Source organism: Hippoglossus stenolepis, chromosome 11 (assembly GCF_022539355.2).
Source record: "Hippoglossus stenolepis isolate QCI-W04-F060 chromosome 11, HSTE1.2, whole genome shotgun sequence".
NCBI classification, from domain to species: Eukaryota; Metazoa; Chordata; class Actinopteri; order Pleuronectiformes; family Pleuronectidae; genus Hippoglossus; species Hippoglossus stenolepis.
Window position 1 is genome coordinate 4,878,660 of NC_061493.1, and position 24,387 is coordinate 4,903,046.

The window sequence follows — 24,387 nt, forward strand, 5'->3', positions numbered from 1 at the left end:
AGGAGCTGGGGGTCGAACTACCAACCTTGGTGGACAACCCTCTACCTCTTGAGCCACAGCCACCTCTAGATCTGCCTTATAATTCTTTGCAGGGAGAAGATGTCTAGAAGAGGTTCTGTGGAGTTCAGTCAGACAACTCATGTTCAAACGTTTATTGCAGCAGTAGAACAGGTTTAGTGTTTGGCGTCTAGGCTCTGACTTAATCACTCCCTCATATGATTACACAGGAATGATGGGAGTGATGAGCAAATACTTGTAACCCCCCCTGCCCCCGTCGGAGCCTACAGGTGGATGCTGGGTGGTGGAGGGGCTGAAGCAACTGGTAGCAATACTGCAGCAGCAGTGCGAGCAAAGGGGATGATGGGAAATTTCTCTCTGCTTAAATAGACCACCTGATAAAAGTGGGTGTGTATTATAGAGGAGAGTGAGGTCTGTCACATGATGTAGGTCACATGATTGGAGCAGCGCAGCTCCAGTTGGCTGCCTGGAACTAGCTCGCAGGCGTCGCTCCATTTGTGTTCACACTGTCAAACCTCAGAGTCACTGCAGGATTCTCTGGGCACAGAAAGAAACATAACGAAAAACCTGTCAACCATAAGAAATCTGTGAAAATCATCCACGAATCATAAACTCAAGGAACTTGTTTTATAAAGTGTGGCTGGTCAGATAAGATATGATGAGGTGGACGATTTCCCAAACTTTATTTATTATTTATCAGCAGAGCTTGTGTGAAGGCAGCTCCAGGTGGAATTTATCCGCCCGGCCTCTGGACTCTGCAGCAGTGTGTGTTTTTAACTGTATGAACATCTGAGGTGTTTGTGGCCGAGATAAGGAAGAAAGATGCACTTTAACCCGCCTCTCATCACCGGAGCTGTGACTGACACCTCGGCCGTGCTTTGTTCCGCGCTCCGACTGTGCACGAGTAATGAAAATCACTGTGACCCGACCCCGGCTCTCACTGATAGAAATCTGTGCCCGTGGTGTGGTGATGAATCTGCAGCGAGCAGCTCAACAGAACAGGCCTCAGAGACTAAAATGGCTGCCACCCTGACCTGTGCTGCAGCTGCTCTAATGACCACCAGAGGGCACTCATGTCCCTTGACAAGTTACATGTAGTTGAAACACACACACATGCTCATAAGCTTGTGCAGGAACACGTTCAGACATAGTTACATTTAGAAAGGACCGATCCTCTTTTCTTCCTCCTCTCGTCTCTTCTCTTGTGAAGCTGCTGCAAATATTTCTTCTTCATGAGAATCAAACTCATCTTCACATCTCATGATTTAAAAAATGGGCCACGGCCTCTCCTCCACTATCGGATGTTTCACACTGATGCATTATACAAAGCAACAGAACATCTGTGATCAAACCCGGCTTTAAACATCTGAAGACATGGTTTTATTTGTGTCCTGCTGTCTGTGGTGTAAAACCAGCTGGAGATTGTTTTAACCATAAGAACAAATCATTTCTCACAAGTTATCACTGTAACAAAACCCTAACAACCAGGTATTAAAGCTGAATGCCAGTGTATTTAAGGGAGTGTATTATTAAGAGAATAAACAGGACTGGTCCAACTGGGTCCCATCTATAGACTTAATAAGTCTCAGAGTTTTTGTCATTGTTTTCTTATTTTGGACTCAGACTTGTCTCAGTCTCCTTCACTGGTCTTGTCTATCAGTGTTTGGTCTTGACAGTGAGTCCAGTTTATTGCCCTCTGTACACAGCATCACTGGCTGATCTCATCAGGCTGGAGGGTCTGGGGTGAACGCGTTCACATGGGGTCTCCAGGAGACGCCATTTAGGCCTGTGCTGCCTTCAAGCTCGAGGTGGGTGCATGGTACACTGCAGATGTCCGCTTCATTATACTCCACACACAGAGCAAATCCACCAGTGTTTCTAAACTGGAACACAACCAGGACCCATTTACTTTGTGGCTATTTGTTGTTTACTTAAAAAGGTACCTGCTGAGCCAGACATAAACTGAAACAATGAAGGTACTAGAACTTGATTTTGACACAAGGTGACTGTATGGGACAAAGCTTCATGATCATATAATAATGGAGGAACCAGTTGATACTGTACTGGTTTAAATTCCAACACAAATTTGTCAGAAAACAAACGCCCTAAAGGCAGAGAACACACAGGTCTCCAGGGCCCCCAGAGACCCGGGCCCCTGCAGCAGTTCCCGATGGCGTGTTTCTAAAATCCTTTACAAATGTATTCACAGGTGCAGGTGATGCTTGTTTTCCATCATGTGTCTGTTGTAACGTGTCTCCTCTTGTTAGACGTGTTGCTTTATTCTCAATGTGAAGTATATAAAGACATGTTGCCTAATTACCTTTTTAGCACATTGTTACATTAAGGTTATGTTTTCCTTCCTGTCTGTTGTCAGTCAGCAGGATTACTCCAAAACTACTGAACTGATTTTCTTCAAACGTAAGGGTGGGGTATGAGTAAAAGAAGAACCCATGAAATCTCGGAGCAGAGCTGGATAAACAAGTGGAGGTTTTTGGTTCACTTTCTGTAACGTGGGCTCAAGTCTTGGAGGAGGTTTGTGCTCTCTGAACATCCTTTTAGTTTATATTGCTTCCCTAAAAAAAAAACTATAATTTCTAAATCCGAAGGGCTACAATACTGCGTATGGAATTGTTTTCTTTTTTTGCCTCTTGCATGAGATCACACATGAGGATGACACATAGAAACTCCACTGATCAAGCCAGTTATGCTGCCACGCTCCTACAAAGGTGGGGAAGAACAAGTCAAGCCAAGAAACATGGACAGAAACAATGCTGGATCTAAAATACTTTTTAAATCCCCTTTGCAAATGTTTTCTGAGGAATGAAGTCCACACAACATGTTTGTCAGACCTGAAGGGCACATACACTGTGTTTTTGCAAGTAATAAGGAATCTAACCTTGTTTATTCACAAGACAAACCCCACAGTAAAAATGAAAGTGCTCCTGATTGCATCTGAGTTGATTTCTGAAAAACAAATGAATAAAAAAGACAGTTTTCGCTTTGATAACATTTTCATACGTCTCCATCAGTTAACTGATCTTTGACGACTGATGAGCACTTTTCTCAAAACAACAACAACAACAACAAAAACAAATTCAGGACAAGAGAACAAACGACTCTCACAGTCAGAGGTTCTTCGATGGTCCGTTTATATTTTTTGGAGCAGTTGCAATCTGTTTGAGGCAATAGAAAGGTTCACAATTCTCTTTTTAAAACACGTTTGGTCTAGCAACAAAAAAAAGTTTACCAATGTTATATCTTCATACAGGTCTTACAGTCAGGTTTTTCTGCCTAAGGATCACAAGGACATACACAACGTTGTCAGTTTCCAGATGCTCACTAACAAATACAGCACGTCTGCTCTTCATCCAGTGTTTCAGTGGGGACAGTTGCATCATGAGTGGTTTTTAAGCATCAGAAGAAGACTTCTAAACAGCAGTGGGTAAAGAAAACCAGGGTCTGTTGTCACTTTTTTACAATTTAGCCTTTCTCACTTACAAAAAAATACAGAAACCATTAACTTTCAGATTTACTGACAACAAACACTCATGCGTTCATGGATGCAGATTTTCACTCTTCAGCATAATGATACCAATTGATCAGAATAGGGAGTTTCATGCACGGGAAACACACTTTCAAGAGGAAACAACCGTGAAGGTTTTCTGTGATGTGATTTCAAACGGTCACCTGTGACGTGTAAAAAGAAGAACCTCAATAGTTAGGATTTGACAACATGTATTTACTTGTTGTAAATACTTCTGGCGGACATAGCACCTTGTTGGACTGCTTCAGTGACAACGTGGATCCCTGGGCCCTGGTCTACTCTACTCCACATAGCAACAACATTACTACACAAAGTCGACAATTTAGTGTTTTGACCAGGAAACAAAATGTGAACGAAATTCCTACATGTTGCTGTAAATTTTTTTTTTCTTACAAGTATTTTACCATAATGTTGCTGCTATAAGTGACATCCACGTCTGCACATAAAAAGTATATATTTATATTTATATAATATATATCCAGACTCTATTAACAGTTTTGTCTACCATGAAGTTAGAATGGCCACCCATCTCTCAGAAAAGTTTTTTTTTGTACTTCAAACATTGATTATTTTACAACACAGAAATCAACTAATTTGTACAACTTTGGAGGAAGCGAGGTTCCGTCCGGTCACAGTCCCTCTATGGTTATCTTCTTTCTTTTTTTCTCTCCCTTCGGTTTTTTTAGTTTTTTAGTTTTCATTTGAATTTTTCCCCCCGTTCCTGGTGCATTGGTGAGACAATTTTCATCCCAGTAAAACACAGTTTAGAAAAACCAAAGCATTTACAAACTGGCATTGTTAGAACCGTGAGGATGTTCCGCTAAAAGCTTCAGCAGAACTTGGACCCTTTTAACTCGACCCATTACCTCCTCCCCCTTAGCTGAGGGGGGAATAACCCATGTTTGGCACGGTTATATACACGAGGAGCAGAGTTTGCTCGAAGGAACGGCTCATGGGAACAAAAAATGGGGGATTTGAGGCGTTAATGTTGGAAAAAACCCAAAGACAGCCTTAAAAACATGAGTTTGTCGAGGAAACAGTTTGAGCTACTCTTCAGGTGTTTGGCAGCTGTTCTACTCTGTGAAAACTATCTGCAGGGCAGTAAGAGGAGCACTGGGACCTACCTACCAGAAATGATGCTTCATGGCCTAACTCATATTCAGCGTTTTATGGGTTGACATCAGTCTGTAGCTGTGATGTGAGTTCAGACAGTCCGAGTGCACTGGGTGTATGTGTGTGGGTAGTAGGTGAGGGAAGTGAGGTTGACCCGGTGGCGAAAGGCCTGACATGACACAGAAAATAGTGCAATGTACAGAACACAATGCATCTTGGTAAATGTACAATGTACATCAAATACTATACAACCAGAATCCAGAATTAAAAAAGTAGAAACACAACGAAAAGAAAAAAACCTGTTCAAATGACAAAGTCCAGAAGCGTTCTTTGCCCAGAGGAGGAAACATCACACTGAAGCCATAGAAGAAAGAAAAGTTTGTGTGACAGACGTTCTACATGTCCTACAGCTCTGCCTCTTGTGCTTCACATTACTAAAAGCCATGTTGCTATACCACATATTTACAGCTTTCTCCCACATCCCACACACGATCCAAAACCGTCCGTCCCTGAGTCCCCTCGTCTGTTTCTCTCTTCCATCGTCCTTCTTCATCTCAATATTTCCCACTTCTCCTTTTACGCTCTTCCTTCATTCTCTCTCTCACCGCGTCCATCTCTTTTACGTGCCGTATCCAGAGGCCTTCAGGTGCATGAGGTCTTTCTGTCCGCTCAACCTTCTCCAGCAGTTGTTGATCACAAACTAAACACAGAGAGAAAATGTGTCCGTCGGTTTTTGTTGGTGGTGTGCATGCACATGCATGGCCGCTCCTCCGTTTGCCTCTGGTCCTCCTTTGTGCCCCTCTCCCTCCCCCGTCTGAAAAGAGCAATGTCCCATATTTTTTCCTCGCGTCTCCTTTCTTGTGCTCCATCCTCCTCCTCTGTCGTCCTACTGCCTACTGTATGATGCTACTCAGGAGCTATGGAGGAGGATGGGGAAGAAGGGACTGTCCTCTTATCTTGTTTCCTCCATCTTTTTAAACTCATTCACTGTCCTTTTTCCCTTCCTCCATTCTCTCCCCCTCCTCCTCCTCCTCCCCCCTCACACCCAGGAGTCTGGTGAGGCTGGATAGTGGCTGGTCTCGTAGTTGAGCTCACTGTAGGGCCGCGAGGCTGAGTAGAAGTCTACATAGTTGCCAGTGGACTTGAGGCCCTGCAGGTGCATGTTGAGTTCACCCTGCGGAGGGCGCCCTCCCACGTGAACCTGGTTCTCGTAGAAGGCCTGGTCCTCGTAGCTGCCGCTGTCGGGCGGCGGGGGGTTTTGGAACGGAGGGTAGGGCTCTGACGGCAAGCCTTGACAAGAGACCTGCAAAACACAGCAAAAATCACAACTGAGAATAAAGCAAGACTCTAAACCCTCATGAAGTCAGGTCCATTTCATTTGCTCAACATGCTACAGAAGTTTAATGCGTTCTCATAGAGACAATATTACAACCAAAGATCGATATTACAATCGATTTGAGCTTTTAGGAATAATCAGAGAGAAAGTTACTTGAAATGTAGAATAATTTACTCTTTACACATGAGGAATAAAGACTGTCCAGCAGTTAACGTTAGCATAGCACACAGCTCTCTAGAAAGTCCAAACTTCAGCTGTGTGGCTACACTTCCTCTCTGTATAAATCTGAATATAAGCGTGTGAGTGGCTAACATTAGCAAGCTAGCTAAACACACTTTACAACAAGTTACCAGGAGCCATATATCTTAAACCACTTCCCCCCACCTTCCTCTGTGAGGCTCCACCACCAGTTTATCTGCTGTCCAACAAACAGCAAGCAAATGTGTCATTAGTGGAATTACAAACTGGACTATAATTACTGAATAAAAACCTGTAACACCTTACACTACTCGTCACCGAGTTCAGCACGGGCCCACAGTTAAGACTAAAACCCAGCCTGTACTGAACCAGACTGCTTCTGTCCAGTTATTCTGGACAAGGCTGCTTGTTGTTTGCTTGTTTTATACCAGATGTCTAGTGCAACCTAAATCAGACGTCTGTGTTGTTTATTGGAGCTGAATGTTTTTCTCTGTCTTCTGCGATAGGAAAAGAAATACCTACCTACAGGGTATTAAAACAGTTTTAATATTTAATCTTAATCTCTGGGACACTGTGTCAATACTTAATTAGTTTTTGACAGTGTTTAGAAAAGGTGTTTCACTGATTGATAACAATTTTAAAAAAGCTGATTAATATTTATCAGACGATTTATTTTCAAAAATAGGTTGTTGTGAAACCTGTGTCTTTACGACAATACATTTTGCTTTACAACAAGATGTCTGGCTGACCAGAGAGCGACATGAGTGTCAAATAAACTGCTGTGAAAGTGTTGTCTCCAAACTCTGTGATAGGCAACATGAAAAACAAGAAAATAGAACCCAACATCAGACCCTGAGAAAAACCACTGTGTTCCAATCATGTTTAAATGGGGCTCTACAGGTTTATAGTGACCTTTGTAGACTTAATAGTATCTTTATGGCATCACTATTAAAACCCATACAATACATATCAGACCTTTAAGTCTCACTGTGGTATTTAATCTCTACTAGACATCCTGTGAGGTTCCTGTACAGCAGTTCCTTCTCTTATCGTTTATGAGTCATAAAGAGGTGAATGGGGCTTCATCAAGAGATAGATGCAAAGAAGAGCAAGAGAGGGCAAGAAGCTTCCTCTAGTCCGTCAGTGCTGTGGGTGTTCAGATGTCTCTCCCTCAGAGAACCTGGCACACCTCACATTTCTAAGTTGTTATGTAATCACTGAAGCAAAGTTTACACCACAAGACCTTCTTTCTCGTGATCGGGAGTCTTGCACTCGTTATGAAATCGTACTATAACGGGTGACAGAGGGAAACACACTACAAGAACTTTCAACCTTCAACTGCTCCCCAAACTACATTTAATCATGAAAACACAAGAAATTAAACGGTGAGTTTGACAGATTCTCCTGCTCTTCTGTTTCATCCTGCTCATAAAACGACACATCAAGCTGGAGCAGGTGAAACGTCAGTGGACATCACAGTTGTAAAGAATAGAGTGCGGCTCGGGGGAAGACTATCCAAGCCTGAGCCCAACCCGACAGACATTCTGATGCAGGTAATAAAAGCTGCACTGAGCTTGTGTTACCCTGTCCTCCACATGGATGGTTACCGCTTGAGTTTCCCTGATATCACACATATGCAGAGTAAAAAATCAGGGGGTGCATCACGGCACCCAGGTCTAGATTTCAAGCAGGTTGGATATTTGATCTGAGTCTGTGACATGGCAGCGAGTACACACTTAGCGAATGGCATAAAGCACCAGTTTCTAAAACTGCTGCTTTTTTGTTTGTTTGTGAACATTAAGCCCTGAGAAACACAATTTTTGTTCCACTGTATGTTTTACAGATATGCCTGGAATGAACTTGAAATTTGATTATTACCTGATTATACTTCAGGTCATCAGTAGGTGACACGTACGCTCCTCTGTGTAGTGTTGAAGAGCCACCAGAGATTTGACCTGCAGAGACAGTGAGGACGACGTTAGATGAACAACTGATTCAGATGTAAAAGCACACGAGTGGTTAGACTCTCAGTGTTGTACCTGCTGCTACACATTTTTCAGTAGAAGAATAACAAAAGAAATAATGATTAATGATAATTAAGGAGAGCTTTGGATTCATTGTTTCCAGCATTGTGAGTTGAGTGCATTAAAATGTCTACAAGGATTAACACAACGAAACACTGAAACCTCCACAGAAGCAGCATTAAAGCAGCGTATTGATCCAAATGTCCCATTATAATGGACTTTATTTATGTTGCCAGCATCAACACTCCCTATCCGTCCTTCATTAGCGAGGGATCTCTGATCACACACAATTGATTCTCTGTGGATGTTTAACTGAAACCATGAGGCAAACACTGACCTACATGTGTGATGGCGTAGTCAATAACATGATCAGGTGATAACTGGTTTCAAACATGTTAGTTTGTTTGTTCTACTTTAAACAATTGATCGTAGAAAAAGTAGACTTCCTCTAGAGACAAGTATTTACTGTTGATTCATTTCACTGATAAAAGTGAACTTTGAAGCAAGAGTTTTGGAAACACATTTGTTTTCTGACAGAGAAAACTGACACTTCTCTCATTCTACCACCAGCAGCTAGTTGGAGGAAATAGCTAGTCTGGGTCTGGACAAACATTACAAAAATCGATCTATCGTCTCCTTTATAGCTCATTGTTGAGGAATTTTTTAACATCCTCACACATTACTGTACATGTCACTATATATTATATATATTGTATATTACACATAATATCTGAACAGGAGAATAGTGCCTATATAATTCCACAGATACTCCCGTCTCTCTTTAAGCAGTACCCAAGGTCAGGTTATAGATGAAGGGCCAACCAACAGTACATTGTTGTGTCTACGTTGAGGGACGTTCATATCTAACTCAGATGCTCCAGACAGAGAGACATCACCTTCAACTCTTTTGCGTATTTCACCAGTGGCAAGACGTAAGGACACAATGTGATTTAGGTATACATACTTTAGACTTAACTATCCAATAGGATGCGAACATCTACATGTAACTTAGAGAGGACAGCAATTCTAGACATTCATGGATGTGCTGTTGAAATGGGTGACGCAAGTAGAGGGAGATCTATGGGGATGCTGTGGGAGACATCTTCACACTTGGGGGGGGGGTGAAAATTGCTCATGTTTCTGTGTTAGCGTTTGTTTATTGTTCCAACTTCTGGTCTCCTTGATGAATCAAGTCTACATTAGAATCTTCTGCATAAGAGATCAGCTGCTGCCTGAGTTCTCCTTTCACCAGCTTCCAGGAAACTTCCATAACACTCATGACACACTTTAGCTTGTTTGTAACTCATTTGATTAACCAATGCAAAATCTGAATAGTGAACGGGAGAAGTTGTGTTTAATTAATCAGAGTAAACAGCGAACCTGCCAGGAAGTAACAAAAAAATCCACTTGTTTCTACACTTTGTCTTCTCTATGAAATATAACTAATGAGAAACAAAATGTTGATTAATGAGTTCAGGATGTGCTGGCAGGTTGTATTTTATTTGGACAGAGCCAGACTAGCTGCTTTCACCTGATTCCACCTAAGCTAAGTGTCTCCTGCCTCCAGCATCAGAACCAGTGTTGCTGTACAGATACAGGCTCACATAGCCAGACCTGTCCTCACACGGCTGTGTCAGAGCGGAAGAACAGTGGCTGCACCCATCGTCATTTTACTATTCACACTCTGGCTTGTCTTATTTATTTCTAAACCCAGGATACAGCGACGGTGCCCCTGCAGACCAGAACATTTGCATGTGGGGCGGTGAGCGTTAAACAGCGACGATCCAAGAAAACAAATTAGCTTATTCCCCGAAACCTCTTCGCATTATTTAATGTTTGTAAAACCTGTGTTTAGATTTTGTTGTAATTTATTCCAAAGCGATCGACTCAGCAGAAAACATAAGATTCATGTGAGCGTGTAATTTGGTGTCAGACATGCAGCGTGGAATTCCTACTCGTCATGGCATCCTTCCGGGATGTGTGCTCGCCCTTGTTGCCATGGTAACTGGCATTGCCAGTCGTCTCATAGTCTGCCTTCCTCTCCTTCATCACCATCATCTCCCTGGGGGAAGCGGGCGCACTTGCTGCACACACACAAACACACACACACACACACGTAGTAAGGGAGACATAAGGCAGACGAGTCACTGTAAACTGTAAACAGATTTAGGTCCTTACAATGAGTAATACCTAGACCGCACACACACACACACACACACACACACACACACACACACACACACACACACACACACACACACACACACACACACACACACACACACACACACACACACACACACACAAACACAATATCCTTAACCTGCTTCAAACAATCACCAACACATCATATTCTCGAGGAGGCGACTAGAAAACGGGGAGGACATGCATTCAGTCCTTTAACAGCAATTTTCAAATCAGCATGACTGATTTGAAAATTGCACCTTTCTAAGTATTCACCTGCCTCACTCTCAACAAAGGCGCAGCATCCTGAATCTTCGCTGCGTGTGTTATTTCCTCCAACCATCAGTATTGTGACTCTGCGGGTGTGTGCGCCATTCTTTACAAAGCCTTATCTTTTTCACTGGGGTGTGATTTGAAAGAGGTAAACACTGAGTCATCACTCCTCCCTGCGTCTGCTTTAATCTCGCCTCTGTCTTCTCTTTCTCACCTGACTACACACAGGTCTCTCGTCACCTGTATTTACTACGTATTTTCTCCATCTTAAACTCCCACTGGATTAGTAAGGCCTGCCTGTGTTGTTATTATACATGCAAAAATCCTCTGGTACCAAACGGGGACAAATATACATGAAATATATAGCACGCCCACAGTTGGGGGAGTAAAAAATGATATATGAGGGTGGTGGGATCAGTGGTACAGATAATGAGTTAGATCTGGTTAGCCATGTTGGAGGAAAACCAGACTATTGTATCAGTGCCATATGGTTCTGTGACATTTCCTCTAATATTTCCTCATTATCAACAGCTCTTCACATCGGAGCTGCAGCCCGCCAGCCTGTTTGTGAGGCTGCATCTGTCTCTTTGCTTTGTCTCGGGTTCCCTGTACATTATAACACAGTCAGCATTGATCCATACGCTCATTAATGCTCTGCTAATATCATTTATTGTAATATGTGCACCTACACGGCCAATTATCCTTTGCCAGCCGCTGCAGCAAACAGCTGTAAGTACATTGAGGACTATTCACACACAAAGGAACACTTTTTTTTCCATTAGAAAATGTAAAATGCAACAAATGGCTTGGTGGACCATCTGTGACTGTTTTCCAAGTTGTAAACTGAGAAACAAAATAAAAAAGTGAAATTAGCCTCCAAACTACAGCATTTATCATTTTGCCACTGTCAGCTGACAGCATCATAAATCCACTTCTCTCCAGTGTGGGCTTTTAGCCACGCTAGCTTTATGGCTCTGAGGGAGGAAATGTTGGCTCGGCGGTCAGCCCACACGCTCCATCAGACTGAAATATCCTAACTACTGAATGAATTCCCATTCGTTGTCAGCAGAGGATGAACCAAATTGATTTACCGATCCCATTAATTTTCTTCTAGTGTCACCAGGCGGATGGTACTTTTGGCTTTTGGAGAATTCTCTCAACAATTCAATACTGGGTGGATTGCAATAAATACTTTCATGGCTTCAAGATGATGAATCTTAATTCATCACGTCAAAACTTTGGTTGAGGGATTTTTTTCTGATGGATTTACAATCTGTATCCCGATAGCAAAAGTCATCACTCGCATACATATAACATAATTAACACGAACAATAACTTCATTCAGACTTGATGAAACGATTGGCTGGCGGACCTGTCTGTCACTAACCAACCTGCCTAACTGCTCACACCCTGCCTGTGCTCCCAGTGTGCATCACAAGCTGGAGAGACATACACCACACGATAGCCAGACGTTGGCGGGTGAAAAGTGTGTTTTGGTGGCGTAGCTTTGACGAGAAGGCCAATGGAGGGGGTGAGATGTATCGGTTGCATATTTTTAGCTTTAATGGCCAAATATCTGCGCATGTGCCTCAGCTGTACTTTGTGTTAAGCTAATTAACAAGAGTTAATGCAAATGTAGGATTGTGAACAAGGTAAACATTACACATGTTAGCTAGGTCGTATGACATGCTTGTGTTCAAGGTCAAGGCACTCAAAGAGCCACTAACATGGCTGTAGTCTCTTACGTATAAGACCATTCAGTGTCATAAATAATGATGGAAATGACCCAACTCGTCTGATAATACATTAATTACAGAACTGGTACTAAAACCCCTTTCAGACATGCTGTTTGTTACATGATGAGGAGGAAGTTTTACTTTTGGGTTAGGTTATTGTTTTTACTGCATCCTGCCCAGAGGCAGAAATGTACATAGATTTACTGTACGTCTGCAAGCAAACATGCAAGAAAACCTGTATTATTAAACTTAAAGTCAGGTTCAGCCCAGTAAACGGTGAAAGAGCCTCACATAATTAATTTAAGTGTCTTTCACGCAGCAGTGAGTAAGCAATGTGTTCACAGAGCTTGAGGGCAACACCAATCCACTCATTGTTCATTTCTTGTGGATTGCTTTTCCAATTTCACCTGAAACGGTAATAAGGAGGTTGATTAAATGTTTTGTGAATACTTAGTGCAAGGGATATTTTCAACTGGAAGAAAAATAAGAAGTAATTATACGATTACCCTAAAACCTCTCTTTAGGCATTATAACGTTTTCTTCTTTAGGCCAACTCTTAAATAAAGTATCAAAACTACACATGTCACTGTCTCCACACCTTTGTTACTGATATGAGAATATTAAACCCACGTGGAAAAAAGGATTTGATTTAACTGCTATCTACAAAATATTGTGAATTAATTATGCATTATATTACTGTGGCTCTGGTGAGAGGGACTCAGTTATTCATCTATTGAAATATATATAATTATGTTCCATTATAAAAGGTGTTGACATGGGTTGATGATCTTATCTCAGAAGCTCTTTAAAGCCTACAACACATCAACCTCAGATAGTAGCTCTGTAGACCCAACAAGTAGGAATGAACACATCTCCTTGTTCCTGACTTTTGTGTCAAAGCAAACCTGAAAAATGTATTCTCCTTCATTGATTTTAAATGTTAAACGTCAGTGGACCTGTCATATTTTGATTAGGTCAGATTAATGTAATGGCTTCGGCATCACAAAGTAAAACATGCAGAGAAGAGTTAAATGCACATCATGTCAACCTTGCTATTAAGATCACTGTCACAAATGTATTAAATTATCATCTAAAAAAAACACTGAAAATTGTGAATGGCAACACTTCCTCTCCACACTTAATTTTCATTCATGCCAACTACATGGATGAAATGTTGAATATCCAGCTCAGCACGTTCAAAGCATCTTGTCATTCAAAGCCTGAGCCCTGCTGGCTACTATGAAGTAAGCAGAATAAATCATTAAGTTATTAAACTGATTTATTCGAGGATTCACTGTGAGAAGCAGCAGGGAGCAACTCTCATACCCGAGATGGTTATTAAGTGAGGTGTCATGTGTAAAAAAAGCTTCAACATCCGTCACTGGACTCCTCTTCCTCATTTACGTGTCCAACTACCACTTCCTCTTGTGCCCCAGGAGACAAATAATAATGATTATCTTCAGATATTTACATAAGACCGTCAATGATGCCAGAAATCTTACATATTCCACATCTGAAAAGAGCTTTTATTGATGTTTCTTGGAATATCACATCCTGTATTAATGCCAGTAAAAAAATGTTATCAAAGAAAACGCTCAGACCGGGTATGAACATCTGTCCTAAGAGATTCTTTTACAAGCGGTCAGTGCTAAGTACAGGTGTGAATGTGCCTGAGTTCCGATCACTCAAACCACATTCACAGTTGGTCTAGGACCCATGTGACCACATTGTTTCAATGTAAAATGTGTCCTGGTACAAGTTGGAAGGTCTTCCCACTCAGCTGAAGTCTCTGACCATCTACAGTTTTAGCGTATTTTAACTCTAGTGTCCATACGTCGATTTGTTTGTAGCCACCGTCACCATATCAACACTGATCACCACATACTAATTGATACTTTTATGAATTGGCCAAATCTTTCTTTACACCACAGTTGCCCATGTTCACCCCCTCCTGTTTCCTCACTACTCTCACTCGCTCGCCTCACAGCGACACACACGAGCACAAGCACAGGGACGTCGAACACATCAATTGCGAACAACAAAAGATGTTGTCATCGGTTCACAAATACTGAGGCCTTGTAAGACTCCTATTAGTCAAACCCTGATTTCAACAACTCAAGGACATGAAGCTGTTTTAGGTGCAAGGATTTTACTTGAATCATTTATCAGTAGCCAGCACAGTGTGAAGGTTAAAGAAGACTTAAGCTGCCTTGGCGTAGTTTGTACTGATGGAAAGAATTATGGAGGACAAAGGGAGAGGCGGGGCGGTGGACTCACCTGATCGATTGTTGGGTGAGGTCCGTACGGGAGAGATGGACGGAGTACGGGAGGAAGAGTAAGGTCGCTGTCTGTCTCTTTCTATCGTGGAGGAGGAGCCGACAAAGTGGTACTGAGAGTAGCCGTCCTGAGAGAGAATAGATGAGACTGTGTTTGACATTACATGCCTCACAATGGTATGTTTGGTAATTACTCAATAATATTCATTGAAACATCGACGTAAATGACATTTTCAGTGTTTATTCAGCCAGAACACACTCAGCCATGTGTACCTTTTTGTAGAGGCTGCGGAGGTCTCTGTATTGCCACATGCTGTTCAGGACTTGAGATGCTGCTTTCACCACTTTAGGACTATGTCTAGGAATTCAGCAGAGAGAAAAAACAAAACACATACAGTATAAAGCTTGACCGTCCTTTGTTTTGTGCTTTTTTGTATCTATAAAAACATCCCAATGCATAATAATGAAGAAAAAGACACACAACTCTAAACCTGAACACAAAACATTAATAACTGCAACCACCAAAGTGGAAAGACAACTGAAGATATGGCACTCAAATTGTTCTCGGCCCAAATTGCATAATTGCTTGGCTGATTGATTGATTGTCCAATATTTTATTCTGCCTGCTTCAGGGTTTGACTCCGCTGACTAATGGTCACAGGTCTAATTGGCTCATGTGGCCTTATCAGCACCTTGGAAATTAAACGTTATCCATTCAAGTAATTTCGGTGAATGTTATTTTTATTATTACGAATCTGTGATTGCAAATCCTGCCTTTGCAGTGGTGCAAAGGCGGGGGAACTTAAAAATGTTGTTTGAAGAACTGGAACATTTTCAAAGAAAAGAAATGACATGGATTTATGTTTTCTGTCTCTCTCAAAACACCTCTAAACAAGAACAGAAATTAATTTAACATTCCTATTTGATGCAACTTTTGGATGGAAGTGGAAAATACATTTCTCTAGATATGTGGTTAAGACCTGCATCTCCTTATATAAAACATTATGCCATTGAAATGTATGTATTATGTTTCCCTATTTTTGACTATGGGAATTTATATAATTTGGCATATCAAATGTATTAAATAACAGACAGACAAAATATACATTTCATTCCTATTGACTGTAAACAATCAAAATTGTGTTAAATTTCTTAAACAGGCAAGCTAAAATGGTTCCATGCAAAGTAATTGCAATGTCCCTGATTTAAAACTGGCTGCACATCTTTTGTTATATGTCAACACTCCAGCTCGGTCCCTATGTTTCCTGTCTAACTCTTCAGTCAACTGTTAAAGCAAATGTTAAAAAGGGTAGATGCACTGAAACAGAGAGCGAAAAGAACCACAGAGGAACTAACTTTGTTCTGCTGACTGTTTGACTGGTGACTCAGCTCTAAAACAAGCACTCGGTCTCTCTAAACATCTATCTCCACCCCCCTCCTGCCTCACCTCTGCCCCTGTGCTGCATGATGTCCCCACTCTATCACCACCATAGGCAGGATCCAGCACATTTTTTTTTAATTCCCCCTATTTGCTTAAATCCTCCTCTTGGCCGATTCACCCAATGACCTTCATTATATTCGAGCCTGAATATCTCTTTCTTAAATCCCGGATACACCATGCATCATCCTCTTCCACCAGCTTTTTAGGTGTAAATAACCAAATGTATCCTTTATAGAACACATGCTGCCTGAGTAGTGTTAATATGCAAAGATGTGCATCCTGCAATCAATATTCTACATGAGAAGACATTCAAATGCACGTGATCTCCAGTCCAGCTCTAGATTTTGAGATGTTGCTCAAGATTCTGTTCGTTTAAAACACGACGATGATGTTGATTTGTATCTTTTATGTTTGATTGGATGTCGACGGTGTGTGATATTTATTTTGTATTATCTGTGCGATTAGAAATATGATTATATTTGATTACAAACCTTTTAACTTCTGGTAGTTGCATTCTGAATCAATTTTATTATAAATCCTGATAAATCTGTTTTGCATGAATTCAGCAACTCTGATGAATTTATTTTTGATTATAACTACAAGGCAAGATAAAGCTGTGACTCCTGCAGTTTGCACGTCTTTTGAGGTTGATTGGTAATATAGCCTTTAGTTGCATCTTACAAATGTGGTCAAATGAGGGTCAATTTCACTCTCTGATGTCATTTCAGAACTTGTTCTCTCTTCAAAATGAAGAAAAATGCTATCCCATAATAAGATCTACCTACAACATTATCTTCTCACCCTCCTTCTACACACTCTGCTCTTCCATCTGTCAAAATCTTCCCACTCGGCTTACTTGTCTCCTTTGCTGCGGGCGATGCCGATGAGCTTCTCGATGCCGCCGGCGTCCCTCAGAGCCTTGGTGTTCTCCATGTTCTTGGTGATGACCTCATGCAGCGCGCAGCAGATAGCCGTGACGGTGTCGTCCGACATGGTCTTCCCCACCAGGCCGCTGTTGTTGGCGCCCCCGCCACCTCCTCCACCGCCGGTGCTGTTGTTGTTGTTGCTGCCTCCAGGCAAACGGTGCACCAGGTCCCTCATGGCGTATTTACCTGTGGGCAAGCGTCAGTGACAGAGTCAGTGAGGGGGGGTACGGTGGAGTAACATAGGTTAAAAGGTTTTTCAAAAAAGAAAGAAGGAGAAGGTTCAGAAATAAAGTGTGGAGAAAAAAATTACCTATGAAGCTGATTGAATTATTACTTAACAACAGAGTGGCAAATCTGTTTGTTCTATTTTCTACTAAATCTCAACTCTCAAGAATCCACCTAACCGTACAGCTAACGGTACACGTGTTAAAAAAACCAGGGGCATTAAAGGTTTCGCGTCATGTCGGACTTCAGCTCGGTTGCTTGGCAACAGCAATAAGGGTCGGACGAGCTGGTGACGCCAATCACGACCTTAACATGATTGGCATTAGTTCATCATTCGCGGTCTACGTGGTCCATGGTGGGAGTGGTCTTCGTGGAGGAGGTAGACCGCATCCTCCAAAGGATGCAGCCCTGAATTCAGACACAGCTACAGTGAAGTTGGGAACTGTGGGCTAGTCAAAAATCTATCTTGTTCCAAAAACTCACATAGTGATTATACCAACTGGTTGATTTCATGTATGACATAATATGCAGATTATAAATAAAATGTTAATTAATCTATCCCTACTCCCACCTCCAAAACATAGACACCCCTCCCTTCATTATAAAACAAAAAGCTGACCCAGATGCTGCTGGAGAAGTAAAATTAAAGCCTGGCCGAGCCGCGGTTAGACAACTGATGGAGACTTGGCCACGTGATCCAGCACCGACTGACCACATTTCCCACGACACCCCAACACTGCTGTCAGGCAATCTTGTCTACTGGGCTATGTGGCCCTCATTCTGATTGGGTCATCACCCTGGGGTGGTGGGGGCTGGGCCACATTGTGACCCACTGACACTTCACATATACACTACATGTGTTTCCCTGCTGTTTAAGTCCCACTGGTGTATGAAACATCTACTACAGAGGCTTTCAATTACTATATAAGAGCAACCTATTATTTAATATAATGATATCACTTTGATGTAGCTATGCAGTTGCAGTAATGGACAGTATTTGGTGACAACTAGCTACTTCTCCGAGTGTTGTAGCTGAACTCTGAAAAATGTCCAGACAACGGGGGTCTGGACTTTTTACAGTTTTTCTTTCACCTAGCAGGCAGGAAACAGGACATAACGTATAAATATAAATTCCACATCGACACAAATGTTAGTCTGTATCACCATAAGCTCTTGATCCTCATTGTCTTTCCGAGTTTACATCTTCTACGTGTATGGCTCCTCTTTTTCATCATGGAATGTCTGTTTTCTTATAGCTTAGAAATGTAATAAAAGTGACCACTTGTTAGTGGGGAATCCTCTGGGCAATATCCTGCTTTGTTCTCACATGGACTCAAAGAGATAAAGCAAAGTTTTTACTAGGATGGTGGCAGGAAAAACTCTGGAGATTGTCTGGATCCTCAATGTTCTCACATATGGCCCCACCAGATGATTTCAGGAGATTATCAAATAGTAAATTATCTGTACTTATAGCACTTTTCTAGTGTTGATGACCAGTACAGTTTTTGCCATTCACCCAGTCATACACACATTGATAAAGAGCATCTATGTGCAGCACTTTCTCTTTGAGAAGGGGCAAATTTGGGGTTCAGTATCTTGCCAAAGGACACTTGGGCATGCGTAATGGGGGAAGACTGGGATCAAACCACCAACCCTCTGGCTATTACCAGGAGAGTTCAATACATGTCTGAAAGCCACTTTAATGACTTTCTCTTTTTCAGCAATAAAAACAATTCTCACCAGATAAAAGAAGTATTTCACACTTAGAAAACAGCTTATTACAGTAAGTTATCAAACATAATTGAACCACGTAAACAGCTTTATTAACGATGGCCATAGACTCACAGTATTGGCAATATTCACATACAAACTCTGAGAGGGAAGCTCTCAATAGAATTTGTAACAATTCTTTAATAAAACATCAGCTCTCTCACAGTGGAACCGTCTGTACAGACAGAGTTAGTATCTACTGCTGAAAGCTCTAAGGACAAAACTACATAATAAGCTGTGTCTCTAATGCAATTTCACCATGTTAACACAACAAAAGTGAAGCCAAGACAACATGTCCAGTCAAACTATACTGCATGTCTCGTGGCAGAGCAATATACTATTATAACTGACATTACAACCCTACATACACTACACACATGAATGGTTGCATTAATTTACAGACTGCATGCATAAACACAGCCGCACACACACATGCCTAGCTTAGCTCAGAGCCTCAAGCATCAGACAGAGACAGTGGAGGGAGGCATGTGGTTGTTGCTATGGGGACCAACAGAAAAGCACAAAACATCGCTTGTCTCCAAAGGAAAATCAAGCATCAGATGATCAGTGAGAGCAACAGTGCTATCTGCTAAAGAAGGAAAACTATCTGCATACAGACGACCTATCATATCCCATTTCTTTTGTTGTAGACACATTCACCGACCCACTGCCCTCGCGCCATTTGTATACGAGTAATTCTGCAAGTGGGTCAAGATAATTGCTCTTGTTTTCAGCGCTTCATCTTCAATTGAGGCAGAATTAAGCACATCCGTCCAGTAGTATCAAAGAAATAAATGTGCCTGAATAAATATTATTTGCTCTTGGAAATAATGCAATAACACACTAGACTATTTCTTGTGTCACCTTATTATCAAGACTGTGTTTCCTTGTGTACAACTGAACCCCTTCTATGATTTTTTGTTTGATGCGAATAAACTGCTCACCAATGAGCTCCTTGTTCCTGATGTCCAGAGCCATGTTCCTCAGCGCAGTGGCCACAGCACACACCACCCGGTCGTTGTCTATCCTCAGCAGCTCCACCAAGATGGGTAGGCCCTTCTCCTTACGCACCGCAGCCCGGATGTACACCGACCACTAGGGGGAGACCACAGACGCTCTGTTATTCATGTAACTTCCTGTTTTTCCTTATTGTTTTGTTATTATTGTGAAAGAGTGTCACCGAAAATAATTGGTGTTATTTCTTTGTTATAGAACGTGCTAATAGCATCTGATATCATTGAGAAAGAACTACAACACATGGATGCAAAACATTTCTCTTAAAAAGAGCTTTCTTGAAAAAGTCATTATAAAGCACAACAGAAGTTAAATTAACGCAAACATGATTAAGACCGACCTAAATCAATTTTTAGACCTAGTATGTAATATTTTAACATATCTAACTAAGTCCAATTATTCAATTTCAGAATTTTTGGGACGTTTTAAGAACCAGTGGAAACCCTGGATACTTTGACACATGATGAACTTTTATTCAGCAGTCTGAAAATACAAAAAAATCCTCAACATAAAGTCACGTAACTTGATATTTCTGAAGCTTACTGCTACACATCGTGGTCTTTTACATCAAATACACTTGTTCAGTTGTCTTTGAGATGGTTTAGTTGTTGCTGATAGTTTATGGTTTAATGTTTTTTCATGTAACCTACGTATGCTGAGTGAGTTGCTATCACACAGCGCACAATTTTAGCTGTGCACTGAAATCTCTCTTTGCAAAACGCCTTCTGGCACCCACTGGTATTTCAATGCACTTGTGAACATGCCCTTTAGTATCACAATGATCCAGCCACAGACCTGAGCTCTTACCTTCCAGCTGCCAGCAGCCAGGTTCTGCAGGGCCCCAGCTGCTCCCTCCAGGGTGTCTGGGTTGGAGCACTCAGACAGCAGTGTGAGGTAGGGCTTGACAATAGTGGGGTGCCATAACATCTGGATGCCTTTCGGGGGCTCCGCCAAGTCTGGAAATGGGCCGACACCGTCCCACTGCGGAAGATGGGACATAATTCAAGATAGAGAAGCACTTTGAATTCTGTGTGAGGCGAGGTTTGATAGTGGTGGGAAGCCAGCAGTCCCCTCAGGCAAGAGCAGGGAAGGAGAGAGAAGATTTACTATTCATAAACAGTGTATAAATAAGCTGGCATTCATCTGTTGTGCATGTTGTTTTTCTATCTCCTCTGTAATTTAAATCTGACATTTTCTCCTGCATTGATGATGCATTTGGAACACACACACACACACACCTATTGTACATTAATAACAACTGTGAAAATGTTGACTGTTGAATAGAAGTGATCTCTCAGTGAACCTGCAATATATTTCACACAGATCAGTGATGACAGTGTGTGGATGAGTAAATACATTATGAAAAAAAAAGTACACATTATTTATCTCTCTGCACAAGACTATAGATTATTTTTTGTTTATATACATTCCCCTTATATTTGCATTCACAATGCTGCACTTTCAAAGGCAAATATAACAGAAGTTCAGCGATGTCACCTTGATGTTCACTGCAGACTGAGGCTGGCCAATAACTCAACAGTGTTGTCATTAACTTTCACAGGAATCACCAATTATGAAAACATGTTATTTTACACATTTCCGTGGTTCAAATTAATAATTCAGGTGAAGCTGAAGTTATTATGATGTGTCTATTAACAGTTGCATAATGTTACTGTAGATCACTGATTATTGATCTGACCATTATACACAATTCAGGATACATTTTCCACAATATGTTACAGAACGATAGCAAAAATTACTTTTCCTTTGTTCAGCTTGGAACATGGAGAGATTTACCAGAAAGGACATTTTCAACCACCTGATGAAGCTAACGTTAGCTCAATTGAAAAATTGGCAGTCTGACTAGAAGCTCCAAACAAGAGTCCAGCTTTACTGTAGATACTAGCTATAGGTTTGTGTTATTTTATGCTTTTCTATTTTAATATTATTGTCTTTGTTAAGCTAAATATCTATATTTCAGTACACTTTGGCCCATCTGGGTAGACAGGACCAAAATAGTGGGAGTCACTGTTGCTCACTGTTGAGTCATTGCAATTACTGAACTTTGGTCACTCTCATAGCTAGCTAGCTTCGTAACTATAATAAATCCCAGAATACACCCACTGGATTCACGAACGGTAGGACGCAGTTGATGGAGCCATTGAAATGGGACACGAGCCGTGCCGCTGTGACACAATCGGTCTTTAAATGTGGCCTCTGAAGGCTGCAGCCCCTGGGTTGCGACACACCTCTTCCTTTGACTATCTTTCTTTATTCTACTTCTTCCTCTTTCCCCTCTCTCACCCTTTTGTAATTTCTATCCTCCACTTTAACACAATTTCCCTTACTCTCCCTTTATATCTCCTCTTCTCTCCTCTCCTCTCCTCTAATTACCCCGTGGTTGACGGAGTTTTGCTCTCCTCAAAAAGCTCCCCAATCGCTACTTCATGGTAATCACCCACAGCTGCACTGGAGTGGAGACAGATACAGGGGGGGAGAGGGTTGTGGGGTTACGTATTATCATTACAGAGTTATGATTCGTCTCTTTATTTTCTGATCCCAGGGTTAGTTTTAAGATCTCTCACCCCTCTGGTTCTGCCTGGATACACAAGAAGTTTGTTGAGGCTTTACATGACAAATGGAAGTTAAAGGTCTGGTTCATCGCTACCATTTTGGTTAAAACATCCATTCTCTGTCTTTGTTGGAAATGAAAGGGAGGCGAAAAAAAAGGTTGCAGGGCTAATGAGTAATTCACCCTGATCCACCGGAAGGGCTGGGTTTTTAATTCCCACAGCTTCACTAGAAGTTGTAAAAGACCTCTTCCACTCAACTAGAATGTGATGCTGATTGCTTATTAGCATGACAAGAGGCACACTCCAAGGAAGCTGTTTAGTTTCTGCCAATTCTTCCACTAAAAGAGAGCTCATTTTCTTTACTAAAGACAGGATGAAACTCTGCCTTTTGGCACCAGATGGACACACCCCGAAAATCCAGAGAGAAAATCAGGCTGGTACATCTGAGTCTGCCCACAGGTCATTATTGAACAAATAAGCGAAAATCTGTCTTATCTAAAGGTAAAGCCATGATCTCCTGATGCTGCTGTATGATAACTCTGCAGCATGTTCTGTATCTATGACGTCGTGTGGAAAAACATTTTATTCAAGAGACATTATCAAGTATTTCTTGATGTAAGTCATGGATGTGACACCAAATAATCTAGGAGATAGATAGTCTGTAGCTGACAATAAACTGTGGATCAAACATCATAAATATCAAAGAAAGATGTTGTGCATTCATAAAAAATAATTTTCAGTTATATATAGCAAAAACACATATCGCTATATGTGCTTTGGTTTATATCATACAGGACTATTGTCTAAGTACCATAAAACATACAGCAAAGATGAGCAGATTTTATACTGTATGTACACAATGTTACACAAATGGTTGAAAAAATATATTTAAACGTTGTTATTTAGTTGTTACCAGAAAATCTGTGTTAATTTTGGCATCTAATTTTGATTTAGTTGTTGTAGTTTTCATCAATTGTTTGTTTGATTTTTGTCAAATCAAATTGACAAAAAGTGAGTGTGAGAGAATGTATTGAAGAGTGTGAGGCTGAATGTGTGAATTTGACAGCTGTTAACTTAGAATTTTAAATATTCCTCCGCTAAGAACTTGCCTTTTTTGAGGAGTAGCAGTTCTCCTCAAAAGCATGCTTATTGGAAAACACTGTTAGTACAGTTGCCACTTCTTTCTGCTCTACAGTATTACAGTAGATTGACTCTCCTTGGTTTATTTGTTTGTTCCTGCCCACCTACAATTCAACTCAATTGTTCCCGAAAATACAGTTTTTTTGGTCAAAGTTTATCTTTACAGAAGTGAATCAATGAATATCTAGGGGAACAACCGTGGTACCTGCTCATTTCTTTTAATAGCATTATAAGAGATACCCAAAGGCAAAAAAAACTAAAAACTGAACTATTGAGAATTCAGGGTTATGAAGTAGTAATCTTCATGAATACAAGCTGGTCCAGAGGAGAAATTGGTCAGATGTAGACAAAGAAGAAGCCTGTGGGTTTACTTCAGGTACACTCCCACCGAGCCAAAGATGTAGTTAAATTTCTACATCAAAGTAAAACATATTTTACAAAAAAGGAAAACATTGACACACTAGGTCTTCCTCAGGATGTGAGTGTAAAGACAAGTAAACCAGAGTGGAATGTGGAGATTCTGAAATGATAATCTTAAATAGAGACTTCATGATCATGAAGGCTGAACCAGCACATCATACATTAAATATACAGTG

General features: G+C 41.2%; 1 protein-coding gene across 7 annotated transcripts in view; it reads right to left on the minus strand.

Moving 5' to 3' along the window:
- Positions 1-3,150: 3,150 nt before the first annotated feature.
- ctnnd2b (catenin (cadherin-associated protein), delta 2b) overlaps positions 3,151-24,387 on the minus strand; it is a 167,265-nt gene continuing 146,028 nt past the window's right edge. For 4 of the 7 annotated variants that reach the window (XM_047342109.1, XM_047342113.1, XM_047342111.1 and 1 more), the window contains 8 exons: positions 20,886-21,059; positions 20,009-20,159; positions 17,000-17,255; positions 14,976-15,069; positions 14,704-14,830; positions 10,189-10,317; positions 8,088-8,164; positions 3,151-5,978 (listed from right to left, as the gene is read on the minus strand). In XM_047342109.1, the coding sequence (XP_047198065.1) occupies positions 5,715-5,978; positions 8,088-8,164; positions 10,189-10,317; positions 14,704-14,830; positions 14,976-15,069; positions 17,000-17,255; positions 20,009-20,159; positions 20,886-21,059 (1,272 nt within the window). In that variant the 3' untranslated portion in view covers positions 3,151-5,714. The remainder of the gene's footprint in view (positions 5,979-8,087; positions 8,165-10,188; positions 10,318-14,703; positions 14,831-14,975; positions 15,070-16,999; positions 17,256-20,008; positions 20,160-20,885; positions 21,060-24,387) is intronic. The other 3 variants (XM_047342110.1, XM_035171323.2, XM_047342112.1) reach the window with 1 other exon arrangement.